The following is a 13,948-nucleotide window of genomic DNA, read 5'->3' as shown; positions in this document are numbered from 1 at the left end:
AGTGCCGCTTTCAGTTGGTCTAATTGGGAGCAGTACTTGTTGGAATTAATCGTCTGGTTTTCTGGAAGGAGCTTATAATAGAGGACTCCCTTCCAATCCCACCATATACACAACATCACCTTCTTTGGATGAAGACTGGCCTTAGGTAGGGTTGGCGATGGTTCATTTCGCTTGTCCCATGATCTCTTCCGTTCCACATTGTTGTACAGTATCCACTTTTCATCGCCTGTCACAATTTGTTTTAAAAACAGAATGTTTTCATTACGTTTCAGTAGAGAATCGCACGTGGAAATATGGTCAAGAAGGTTTTTTTCACTTAACTTACGTGGAACCCAAATGTCAAAGCGATGAACATAACCAAGCTGGTGCGAATGATTTTCAGCGCTTGATTTGGATATTTTTAGTGTGTCGGCTATCTCCCGCATGGTATAATGTTGATTTTTCTCAATTATTGTTTTGATTTGATCACTATCAACTTCAACTGGTCTACCAGACCGTGGAGCATTGTCCAGGGAGAAATCTCCAGCACGAAACTTCGCAAACCACTTTTGACATGCTCGATCAGTCACAGCACCTTCTCCATATACTGCATAAATCTTTTTGTGCATTTCAGTTGCGTTTTTACCTTTCTTGAAATAATAAAGCATAATATGCTGAAAATGTTACTTTTTTTCCTCCGTCTTCAATATTAAAATGGCTACACAAAAATTCACCAATTTTGATGTCTGTTTTTAAATGATATGACAGCTGTCACAATACAATCTAACAAAACTGTTTCGAATGCAGTTAAAGACAACGAGAGCCGTCTTACGAAAAAACCAAATGAACCTTTTGGCCCACACAATATGTCAGATTTAATGAAATTCCCTAGGAATGGAAATTTTATTTTCACAAGAGCAAAGATATTTCCCTTTCACAATCCTTTCTGCTTAGAATTCATCCAGAATAATTTCAACAGTAAATGGAAATTTAAAAGTGCTCTTTATTTATACCATTGGTTTCGTACTGAAGTTATTTTGGTAGCTTTTCTAGATTTGTGTAGATAAATATTATTCGCTTATAGTTGTCATGATCATCCTTCACACAGTATTCATTAGTTCTGCAAATACTGTAGAACTGCCCTTGGTGCTGAAGACGCAAAAGTGGACAAGACAGATTGAGTCCATATTTTAATCATACATACGTAAGTTTTCATGCAAAATCTTCTGCTGGGAATATGTTGCTTAAGGAGACCCATTTCCAGCCATTTCCCTGCTACAGAAGGGAAATGTGTAGAGTATAGGGTAAAACTTGTACTTACTAACTGGTAACGCGCCAAACCACAAAGTAAATGAAATTAGGAGATTGGATTCATGAACCAACTTCATGGATGAAGAAGCACAGAAATCCAGTTATTTAAGGTGGTCTAATATAGGAAAACCTGATTGGAATGTTAACATTACAGGTCACTTTACAAATAGATATTAGAGTGGTGAACTCTGTGTGTCATGTGGCATTAGTGTTCTAGTTCAAACCAGACACCGTTTGTGCTTCTTACAGAATAGTTATTTACCCTTCATGTCACCTGATAAATTAATAGCACATAGTTTTAATTTTCAAAATTTCTTGACATATGAAAGCTGTGACCTCAATTTGGCTTTTTTTTGGCCTTGAAAATATTTCCAAATGAGTTACTTTCCTGAGTCCTTTTTTACAAATAAAAAGTAAGTTTCCTATCCTGTATGTGACATGCATGTAAACAAAATTTGATATTCAAATACATAGTGCTCATGAAATTTGTATGCATTTGCTTCATTTTACTTTATGTTTATTTTAACTTTTTGTGTCAGAATGGTCCAATGGCTAGCGGCTTGAAACCCCAGGAAGCCAGTGATAGACTTATCATATTTCAGGTGATCTTTTTAGTTTCTTTGACTTTCTATATAACCAAAACCTCAATGTCTTTTAAACACATACTTTTTTTCTGCTTAATATAGAGAAGCCCATTGTGGAATATAGTATGTACTTACCTTTTAAAAACTGTGATTTGGTATGGTTAACGTTGGTTTCTATGTCATTAATTGTACTCATTTAGTTCTCATTTACATGTGCTCAGAGATCATACATGTTTGCTTATTGGCCAATCTTTTTTTTTTATTTGCATGTTTATTCACATGTAAATCATTTTTGATGAGTTTTCACTTGTATTTTTATTAGAATCAATTTGATAATATCTATCGGAAATATATCACCTATACTGGAGGAGAGGAGCTTTTTGGTCTGCCAGTCACACAGTATCCTCAGCTTCTCGAAATCAAGAAGCAACTAAGTCTTCTACAGAAAATATATGCTCTGTACAACAGTGTCATAGAAACTGTAAATAGCTATCATGATCTTCTGTGGTCAGAAGTAAATATTGAAAAAATCAACTGCGAACTTTCAGAGTTCCAGAACAGGTGAGAAATTAATGTTTATCATGCCCAGAGCTATTGAACCTCAAATACTTTCTTCTTTGATAGGCTGTCAGGGTTCTTTTTTCACCCAGATGTTTCGAAAGCACATCATGCTTCATTGCTGTTGTCCACTGACATCACCCTTGTCAAATGCGATTTATTAATTACCCCTATGTGTGCCTGGTGAGACAAGCACATCCTTTAAACCTGGATGAATCTTGCCAAGGGCTTTCCTGCATCTTAGAGAGAGCTGATCTCTATTTATATTGCACTTACCAACATTTGAAGTTTATGTTAGATGATTTATTTGGAATAAAAGCAAGAGCCCTGTGATATTTCTACATCCTTGAAGTGTTGAACCCCCCCCCCCCAAAATGGAGGATCATTTGTTGTACTTTTCAGTTGACAGCCTGAGACACTCTGCTGCGCTTTGTGCTTGGTAGGGTCTCAAAACATGTTTGGAGAATTGAATTGAATGGGGAAGCACCTCTATTCTTTAAAATAATGCCTTTTACCTAATTTTTATGAGGAAATTGAAAAAAGTCATTCCTGGTTGGGAGGAGCAAATTTCTGCAATGTAAAAGTGGGTTATATTAACAGCTATCCACTGAGTCATGAGATTTACCAATGTGATGGGTATTTGAGGTGACTGTTTTTTGATGGAAATGCTAGCAGACAGTCTTGGATTGGAGACATTCCAGGCTTACATTCGAATGAACTTTCACGTTGGCTTTTCTTCGCAGGTGTCGGAAGCTGCCCCGGGCCTTGAAGGACTGGCAGGCTTTTTTGGATCTGAAGAAGACCATTGATGATTTCAGCGAGTGTTGTCCCCTGCTGGAGCGCATGGCCAGTAAGGCCATGGTGGAAAGGCACTGGGAAAGGATAACTGCTCTCACTGGGCACAGTCTAGATGTGGGGAATGAAACTTTTAAGTTAAGACATATCATGGAGGCACCTCTTCTGAAATACAAAGAGGAAATAGAGGTACAATGATTGAGTGTATGATGTGGTGGGAGATTGGAAGGTCCCAGGGGATTTGAGAGTCTTCCTACATCATGGTCTGTTGGTGCAGTACATCATGCTAGAACAATCAAAGCTCTTTTCCTGGTACTCAGCTATTATTTCTTCAACAAACGTTTATATAACAGGTTCTGTGTTAAGTGCTGGGGACATACGTTCCTGTGTTTACAGATCATTAAATAATTTGTATAATTAAATAATTGTACAAATGAAGGTGTAGTTACAAACTGCAGTAAATACCATTGAAATGGAAGTATGCTGCTCTATGAGGGCCTCTAATAATGGGGTTGACCTCTCTGGGGGTGGGGCGAGGGCAATGAAAATCAGGAAGACTGGGTGCTGGGTGAACGGGGTGTGCTTGTGTGGTGAGGGGGTAAGGAGCTTGGAAAGTGCAGAGAAGACAGTGTCAGGCAGGTGGAACAGCATATGTGAAGGGTCTGAGGTGTGTTTAGGGGACCAGATGGCCGAGATGTGGAGGTGGGCCAGAGAGGAGACAGCTAAGGTTGGGGAGATGGAGTGGGTCTAGAATGTGTTATTGATTTCAGTCTTTGAAGCAGTCGGTAGCCAACTGGGAGATGTATTTTGTTTGGGGGATGACGTGGTTAAATTTGCATTTTGTAAAGATCACTCCGGTAGCTGTGAGGAGAAAGAATTGGAAAACGGAAAGGGGGAATGCTGGGAAACCAATTGGGAGGTTACTTGAATATCCCCGGCAACAGATAATGATGTGTCAGATGAGGAGGCAGGTAGTGAAGCTGAAGAGGGGAGACAAGATTGAAGAGATCGTTAGGAGGATAGAATTTGACGGAGTGAACATGTTAGGGAAATGGGAGGGGCTGAGGATGAACCCTAGAGTTCTTGCTGAGAGATCTAAGTGGATGATGGTGCTTGTGACTGAGATGGGGAATGTTGGAAGGTGATCAGGTGGAATGACAAAGTGCAAAGACTATGAGCTTGATTTTGGGCATGAGTTTGATATTTCACAGATTGTGTTTTGGGTTCCCTTGATGTATCCAAACAGAGAAGCCCAGTAAGCAGTGGGTGTGGGTCTTTCCTGGAGATACAAAAGGTTGCTGACTGCACAGGTGTGGATATGCTCATCCAGAGAGGGACAAGAAGAGGGCAAGGACAGGTTTGACCAATGGTCCAGGAGAAGATAAGGCTGCAGAGAAGACAGGGAGAGTGATCAGAGAGCTGGGAAGAAGTCAGGTTTCTGTTCATTCCCTCCTCTCGTACTGCATTGATTTGACTTTAGAGTTAAATCAGAGACACATTAAATTTTGAGTCTTTGATGAAAGTGGCAAAATTTAAAAGGTTATTGCATATCTTTTTTATCCTACTTTTTATTGAGATATAATTGACATTTAACATTGTGTAAGTTTAAGGTGTTCAACATAGTGATTTGATACATTTATATTGCAATATAATCTCCATTGTAGTGTTAGCTAACACCTCAGTTATCATTTCTTCTAGTGGTGGGAACAATTGAGATCTAGTCTTTTAGAAAATTTAATGTTTAGGATACAGTTTTGTTGTCTATAATCACTGTACTGTGGATTGGATCTCTAGGACATATTTATCTATTAGCTGTAAATAGATATAACATCTCTCTCATTCCCCCACCCCCAGCCCCTGTTAACTACCATTCCACTTTCTGTTTTTTCAAGTTTTTTTTTTTTGTTGTTGTTGGTTTTTTTTTTAAGATTCCACATATAAGGGCTATCATATAATATTTGTCTTTGTCTGACTTATCTCACTTAACCCAATATCCTCAGGGTCCCACCATGCTGTCACAAATGGCAGGATTTTCTTTTTTATCGTGGCTGAAAATCTTCCACTGCTGTATATCTTTTCTGTCTTCTTTCTGGAATAGTTTGGTGATAAATTTTACAGATTAGGATAAATCTATATTATATCTACACACACACACCATTTATTATATTGCAGTTTAGATCTGGAAATGTAAGTATTTATAGATACATATAAAGGAAAGGGTATAGACAGGACCTCTGTTGAACCAAGACTATTTGAGAAGGATGTGTGACTTTCATGTGATAAAATGAGAGCTTGCACTTTTAATAGGACATCTGTATCAGTGCGGTGAAAGAGAGGGATGTTGAACAAAAGCTGAAGCAGGTGATTAATGAATGGGACAACAAAACATTCACATTTGGCAACTTTAAAACCCGTGGAGAGCTCCTCTTGAGAGGAGACAGTACATCGGAAATCATCTCCAACATGGAGGACAGCTTGATGTTACTGGGCTCCCTACTGGGCAACAGGTAGGAAAACCGTCCTTCTTTCCCCTGAGGTTTGAGAACCATAAAAACAAACACTTCAAGGGAAATTAATTAAACAAATGCAACAATACCCCTCGTACAATCTAGTCAACATTAAAAGTACTTGTTTTAATTTTAGCCTTTGGCACGGCATGGATAAAACTGTTTTGATTTCGTTATCCTCTATTTGGGGGATGTGTCTGAGACCATCAGTTGGACAAAATCATGCACCATGTGATTAGCCACTTGGATCTTGCGGAACATTTCAGCTTTGCTGCTGACAGGCCTCACTGCACAGCTGACAGCTCGACAGGCTCTAGATTCCAGAAGGAAAATTATTCTGAATTTTAGAATAATTACTTCGGAAACCTTTTTGTCAACACCTATGGACTAGAAACTCTTAGTTGTGTACACACTTTAATGAGATGACAGATTAAGATAGAGAATGAAGTTAATTCATAAAGAGAAGTAAAGCAGCTCAGACCGATACGATACTAACATTTCTGTTTGATGGTAGCAGCAGAGCTGTCATGCTTTGGACGTGCGAGCCAGAGATGCGTAAACTTAGATTTCTTTGGTTCAATGCTTCCTCTGGTGCTTTTTGAAATAATTTTTTTGTTCACCAGGATTTCCTCAAATATATGGTAATTGTGTAAGTGTTTGAAATGAGTAATATAGAATATAAAATTAGGTCTTAGAGATTCAGACTATTGGTAATATTGAGTCTGAACTACTTAGAATTTGGTGAGTTTTAATGAATTTGGTTACTGGTCACACCCAACCAGAATTAAGGACAGATGGAAGATAACATACCCTATGGAGGTAGAAGAAGTACACATATACATTAACTAAACATCATCTGTGTTAGGAATGGGTAAACTTTTCTTGCCAATGGCATTGAACCCACAGACAGAGTTGTATGAGGAACGCATATTCAACAGAAATTTACAGAATACCTACCACGTGCCATGTGGTCTTCTAGGTGCTGTGGTTAGAAGGGTGAATAAAACAAAGATTTCTGTTGCTATGGACCTATATTCTTGTGAAAAGCATAAACAAGCAAAAAACCCCAGAAAGATGTGTAGAATATTAAAGCAATCTGCTTAACACTTAAGACTATGAAAATTAAAATTTTATTCACTAATATGACTAATATTTGAGATGACTTCAAGCCCGTATTATGTTGGACTGGAGAGATCAAGAAAGGGTGAAGAAGGAGAAGAGGAAAAACAACAAAAGGCAGGACAATCGTTTAGGAGTAGGGTTGTCTACAAATAACAGAAGCACCACATACAACATTGCTTGAACAAGACTGAAGTGTATGTCTTTCTCAAGTAAAAAAAGTCCCAAGGTTGATGGCTCTTGGGAGCCCTTCTCCTCCTTCTACCCGTTACATCCAATGCTGCTGCTCTCTTCCCATCCGGAAGAGTGGTTTTCAGACTTGGCTACACACTAGACACACCTAAGGAACTTTAAAAAATCCCAAAGCCTGGGCCACATCCCAGACTGATCGAATCAAAGTTCCTAGGGGTGGGATCCAGGCAGGTATTGGTAGGGTTTTTTGTTGTTGTTGTTTGTTTTAAGGTATTGGTAGTTTTTAATATTTATCGGATGATTAGAATGTGCAGCTAGAGTTGAGAAATATTGATGTGGAGCTTAATCCCGGGACTGCACATTGCTGCAAAGGAGGCTGCGGACTTCAGTATTTTAACTGGGCAGCTATGAGTCTAGGTAGAAATGGGGTTCTGTATCTAAAGAAGAAGGAGGAAAAGATATTGGGGGACCACTGTCTGTTTCTGTCTCACGAGGAAAAAGGGAAGATAGATTAACTATGAGAGAGGAAGAAAAGTGGCTCTCAGGCTTTATGTGTGTACACGCAGAAAGCCTCATGCATACATGTACACACAGACATGAGTGGGGTGGACAGGAGTGGATGGGAAGTTGGAAGGAGGCTCAGAAGAGGGGAGGCTAAAGAGAGAGTCCAGATAGTATCATATTTGAAAACGGAATTTGTTGTTCTGTCCCTGCCAACGGCTCTGTAATGACTCCACATTACATGAAAAACAAGAGACTTCACGGAATAGGCACAGAAGCTCAGTGGAGAGAATGTTATTCCCTTGGCGACAGCAACAATGACCAGAATGATACTGTTGCAGCAGCTGGGCGGAGTCAAGTCTAATGCTTGATCTGCTTCTTAGATGATACATCTCCCACTTCTCTATGCCCTGGGTCAAAAGGGAAAAAGTCAGTTTAACAATGCCCAGTATATGGTGATGAATGCATCACTTGGTAGCGTCATTTTAAAAGCCAGCAACGTAATCAAAGTTGTAAAGAAACAGGTGAAAATCAGGATTTTTTAAAAAACCTCTTTAGTTTGAAAACAACAACAATAAAAACAAAACACTAAAAAAACAAATTCTGAATGTATTTCTCGTTTTAGGTACAATATGCCATTCAAAGGCCAGATTCAAAAGTGGGTGCAATACCTTTCCAACTCAGCAGACATCATTGAGAATTGGATGATGGTGCAAAACTTGTGGATTTACTTAGAAGCCGTCTTTGTAGGAGGAGACATTGCCAAGCAGCTTCCCAAGGTCTTAGAAATTTCTTTATGATTTCATTCGGCTTTTAAACTTAGAGAACTAGCTAATAACTCAGAATGCCCTTAAAAATGCAATAAATTTCAACCTCTACTGAGCCACCCCTTCTCCAGTCTTTTGGTTGTTGCTGTCAAGCTGTTCTTCAAAGAGAGAGAGGGTAATTGTGGAAAAGAGGGGTGTGAAAATGAGAGGAAGAATGCAAAATGGTGAGGTTTTATAGGAAATGGAGGGTTAAAAAACGAAGACTGAATGCCTGCATAATTGATATACTTCTTCAGATAATTTGAAGGTGGAACTTGGAACAGTGTAGAATTACAGAGTGGTTATCTTGACAGTGGTAGGATAATTTGTTCTCTACTACTGACAGTTTAAAATAACCCACACCCTACAATATACCCAATTATATCAGTACTGTAAAATGGAGTGGAAATCGGCAAGGAAAAACTCAAGGATTCTTACCCAATTACGTTAAATTGTTTGCTAAATTATAACGTGTTAACAATACATCTCAGTTTTAGAAGCATGATTATGTTGAGTGTTCTTTTCACTTAGGTTTCCTTAGCTTTCTCTTTGGTTAGTTTTCAGTTTAATTATAGAGGGCAGACCCATTAGCTGATTTATTTTTTGGCTACCAGTGAAATGTATCCATACATTATAATTTTAGGTATTTATTTTTCTTTTATATTTGGGCGTGTTTTTCCTCTTGATGGGTGAAGAGTCTCAAATTGGACTTAATGGAAACTTTCACATACAATATTGAAGGAGTTAGGTGGAGTTTCTTGCTCTCATACTTGATAGTATGTGCTCATTGGTAAAATATAGAAAGTTTTAAGGAAGAAAATCACAATTATTCCTACTCTCTCAAATTAATCTGCACATTTTCCATTTTTCCTCAAAAATCTATTTAAAAAATTTCAGAATATTAGGGTCACACTATAATTAATTTTGTATCTTATTTTTATTTTTTTTTTGCGGTACGCGGGCCTCTCACTGTTGTGGCCTCTCCCGTTGCGGAGCACAGGCTCCGGACGCACAGGCTCAGCGGCCATGGCTCACGGGCCCAGCCGCTCCGCGGCATGTGGGATCTTCCCAGACCGGGGCACGAACCCGCGTCCCCTGCATCGGCAGGTGGACTCTCAACCACTGCGCCACCAGGGAAGCCCTGTATCTTATTTTTAAATGTTTGTTTTCTAAATACACAAATAATGCTCAGTGTAGAAAACTTGAAAAACATAAGATTCACTTAATTTGGAGGTAATTGAAAACAGTTGGGAGGGTGCTTTTCTCCCAAATTATCTTGTGTTGTATTATTATTATTATTTTTAATATTTATTGGACTGTAGTTGATTTACAATGTTATGTTAGTTTCAGGTGTACAGCAAAGTCAATCAATTATATGTATACATATATCCACTCTGTTTTTAGATTCTTTTCCCATATAGGCCATTACAGGGTACTGAGTAGAATTCCCTGTGCTCTACAGTAGGTTCTTATTAGTTATGTATTATACGTAGTAGGGTGTATATGTCAATCCCAGTCTCCCAATTTGTATTATTATTTTTATACCTGCTTCCTGCTTTTAGTTAACATAATGTAGGTCCCAGGGTTGAGCTAAAGAGTCTTATTTAAGAAAGGGGGTGCTCTGGTGCAAAAGACCCAAGGAAAATTGAAATAGAACATGTGTGATATTTCATGTATGCACAGGGTATCCAGAACGGTTACAAGTCTGACCTCAGCGGGAGGTATGTGAGACACTCTGTCCTTGGGATCACAGACGTGTCCAAGTGTGCTTTGTTACCTTGTGCTCATAGGAGGCCAAGCGCTTTTCCAACATAGATAAATCCTGGGTGAAGATCATGAGTCGGGCACATGAGATGCCCAGTGTGGTTCAGTGTTGTGTTGGAGATGAGACCATGGGGCAGCTGTTGCCACACTTGCTGGACCAGTTGGAAATCTGCCAGAAATCCCTTACTGGGTAAGTTCACTCCAAGCATCCTAGAGATGAAAGGGACCAGAGACACGAGACAGGATTAGCCAAATGGGTGTTCTTTTGCTTAGACTCAATTCATGTCTAACGTGGTGGCATAGATAAAACTGATAGTTTGGAGGCTTATCGTCTCTCCCAGCAGTTACTAGATTTTCTCTGATGTTTAAATTATAGGCTTTATGGCTTCTTCCATCATTGGGACAAGAGCTTGTAAATATTCTCATACAGTCCTTGTTTTTAAAATTAATATACCTGTTTTTCTGATCTCCTTCTTGGATAAACATCTGAAGAAGCAAAATATTTCATTATATGCAATGAAGAACAATATGAACAGTGTGTAGTGTACACAAGTAGCCAAGATTATACAAAAATGAGAGCCTAATCTAATACCTAGCAATATACACGGACACACCCACACCCACACCCACACTTACATAGATGGAGGCTGGAGGAACTCCAGGAGTAACAAATAATTTTCTTGCCCTTTGGCTAATCACGATAAAATCACTAAGTAGAAATATGTTAAATAGGGAAACAAAAGTGCAGCAAAAGTAGGGTGATGACAGGTAGAACATTCACTGGGATTTTGTAACTCCTCGAGGCAGAGAACAGTGTCAAGACCCTTCCTTCCATGCAGCTGGATTTTGTTTCTGCTTCAGTGATAGATTCATTGGATTCTTTTAAGATACAATCCTAAGAATTGGAATTGTCAGCCTTTAGCTGACATAGCACTGTGCTTGCAAATAAAATAAAACAAACACAAAACCGAAAGACTCCCTGTGTGTAAATCTTCCTGTCTTCTACAAAGAAAGTACAAATATTTCCAGGTTAAGTCAAATGTATACATTATACTTGTGAAAAATGAGGAAATTCTATTAATTCTGGAAAAAAATAGTCTCCCAATCAGAATATGGACTCCCACTTGGCAAAATTAGTAATGAAAAAAAAAACAACAACAACAAAAACACAGAACAAAACAAAAACATTGAACAGTGTGGGGAAAACTAGATTCTCTCAAAGTCTTTTCCCTTTTTCCCATCCAGATTAATTTATTCCTAGAAAGACCTGTTTTGTGTGCTTATGCAGTTTATCTTTTCCTCCCCACTTAGGTACTTGGAGAAAAAACGGCTTTGCTTTCCTCGGTTCTTCTTCGTCTCGGACCCCGCTCTTCTGGAGATTCTGGGGCAGGCATCAGACACACACGCTATACAAGCCCATTTGCTGAGTGTGTTTGACAACATCAAAACGGTCAAGTTCCACGAAAAGGTTTGCCTAATTCTAATTGCTGGCCAGCAATTTACGTATCTTAGAATCTCAACTGTCTTTATTGAATTGCTCTCCAATAGTGTTTACAAAGATTTACTTCCCTGTCCATTAAATATCACCCGATGACTAAAAAGATACTTTTGGGCCCAGTTTGCCTTCAGAACTATGTGACTTCTTAATATCCAAAGTGTAGATTTGAATAACAGATAGTTTAAATGTGATTAGGAATGCTTCGTATGTAGCATTCATAGCTTCACATGCCAAGTTAACTGTTTAGAAATTCAACAAAACAAAGGAACAAATTGCTCGTCAAATAGTGCCTTGACTGAACAGAATTCCACAGTGACTTGTTTTAATCAGGCTTCAGATATCTTTGGCATGATGGTCCTCCATGTTTTTTATCATACTACATTGAAAACCTTTTCTTTCCTTTTTTTTTTTTAAACACTTCCAACAATTTCTAGAATCATGGAGTTGTATGGGACCCAAAAGAAGTTATCCAACATGAGGAAGACTGTACATTTGCCTAGCTGCCAGGAGATATTGTCTAATCTACCCCTTTACCCCAAATTCCCTAAAAAAGTGACCCTTCCAGTTGGATAACATATTCAGCTCCCTTATGGTGTTTCATACAAACCTTAGTATCATTTATTTATTCATCCCAGAATGCAACTTGCATCTGTTGAGCAAATACCACGGACTAGATGTTGTGCTTAACAATGGGAATATACCATCCTCAGGGTTCTCGTGCTCTGGTGGGGTCTACAGAGTGCAGCTCGTGCAGTGGTAGAGCTAGTCCATTGGAGGTCATTAAAAGCCAGTCATTTAAGTTCAAGCCCCTCGCTGTGTGCCAGGCATGATGCCAGTCCTGGGGTTCCAAAGAAGAATATATCACAATCAATACTGCAGTTGTTTTTTATGCAGTACAACATTCAAGAGAAATTTGGCAATTAAACCATTGATATTTTTGACTTGCTGTGTTTGTGTGATGCACAAGGAGCATGGAAATGCCCACCAGGGAGCCCTAACCTGGGTGTAAGGGGTGTAAGAGAACGCTTCCTGCAGGACAATGTGGTGTTTGAACTGATTTTTTGAAGGTGAGTGGAACGTAACCAGGCAAGTGGGGAAGGGACGCACAGTCTGGCCAGAGGAAGGGCAAGTGCAATGGCCCGGAGGTGTGGGCAGTCTAGGAAGTGTGGGTATATGAGGGAGTGTATTACTTTCCTAGGGCTTCCATGGATTAAAACAACAGAAAATTATTCTCTCACAGTTCCGGAGGCTAGACATCCAGACTAAGGTGTTGGCAGGGTTGGTTCCGACCGGAGGCTCTGCAGGAGAGTCTGTTTAGTGCCTGCCTCCTAGTTCCCAGTGGTGGTCAGCAATCCTTGGTGTTCCTTGTCTTGCAGACACATCAATTTGACCTCCACCTTTGTCTTCACTTGACATTCTCCTTGTGTGTCTGTGTCTAAATTTCCTTCTTCTTCTAAGGTCATTGGATTCGGGTCCACCAGCATCCAAGATGACCTCATCTTAACTTGATTACACCTTCAGACACCCCATTTCCAAATCAGGTCCCACTCACAGGTACTAGGGGTTGGGACTTCAATATATATTTTTGGAGGAGACAGTTTAACCCACAACATGGGGTGATGAGCAAAGGGAAAAGAGGGAGAAGGAGGCATGGACCATATTCCAGAAGGTCAAGTGCATCACACTATGGAATGTACTTCATCATGAACGTGACAAAAGGTGTGGGAGGTTTTCAGCAGAGCAGTGACCTGATGTGTGTTTCAGAAAGAGCCTCTGGCTCAGAGTAGGAGGCAGAATGGAAGGGGGCAAGGAAACCAACTTCGAAAGTGATTGCAAAGTCAGGCCGAGTTGCTACAACAAAGCGGGTGGGTGGAGAGAAAGAGGAGACCGTATGGATTGAATGGTTTAAAAACTGATCTTTCTTTTAGATCTACTGGATGCATGGGTTGAAAGAGGGCATTGAATTACCGAGGAAGTTCTTCTTGATGTTTTCCTCAAATCCTTCTGCTTTAGTACCAGGACTTCATGGTCCTAGAGTGAAGCTTCTCATTGTTTTATTGTACATTGAAGATAATTGAAACTTCCTCATTTTCAGCTTCTGTTCCTAGCAATTACTTCTTAAAAATAAATAGCATTGATTTTTTTTTTTCTTGTTGCTGTTCCTACCATAAGGTTTCTACAGCCAGGGGTAGATCCTGGTTTTGTGGGTCCTAAATCTTATAAAATTATAAATACAAACTTATATTCAGGACCTAGAAGGATCTGTGCAAGTGAGGGACCCTGAAACTTAAGGCTCATTAGCTTCTTGGTAGATCACTTCTGTGGACAACTAAG

The 13,948-nt window shown here is 39.4% G+C and overlaps 1 protein-coding gene across 1 annotated transcript in view; it reads left to right on the top strand.

Moving 5' to 3' along the window:
* DNAH5 (dynein axonemal heavy chain 5) overlaps positions 1 to 13,948 on the top strand; it is a 211,086-nt gene that overhangs the window by 60,032 nt on the left and 137,106 nt on the right. The window contains exons 25-31 of the mRNA XM_079918021.1: positions 1,830 to 1,892; positions 2,197 to 2,435; positions 3,176 to 3,416; positions 5,535 to 5,734; positions 8,172 to 8,325; positions 10,143 to 10,306; positions 11,428 to 11,584. Of these exons, the coding sequence (XP_079774147.1) occupies positions 1,830 to 1,892; positions 2,197 to 2,435; positions 3,176 to 3,416; positions 5,535 to 5,734; positions 8,172 to 8,325; positions 10,143 to 10,306; positions 11,428 to 11,584 (1,218 nt within the window). The remainder of the gene's footprint in view (positions 1 to 1,829; positions 1,893 to 2,196; positions 2,436 to 3,175; positions 3,417 to 5,534; positions 5,735 to 8,171; positions 8,326 to 10,142; positions 10,307 to 11,427; positions 11,585 to 13,948) is intronic.

Source organism: Stenella coeruleoalba (assembly GCF_951394435.1).
Source record: "Stenella coeruleoalba genome assembly, chromosome: 3".
NCBI classification, from domain to species: Eukaryota; Metazoa; Chordata; class Mammalia; order Artiodactyla; family Delphinidae; genus Stenella; species Stenella coeruleoalba.
The sequence above is the reverse complement of the archived record's forward strand: the minus strand, read 5'-3'. Positions and strand labels throughout refer to the sequence as shown.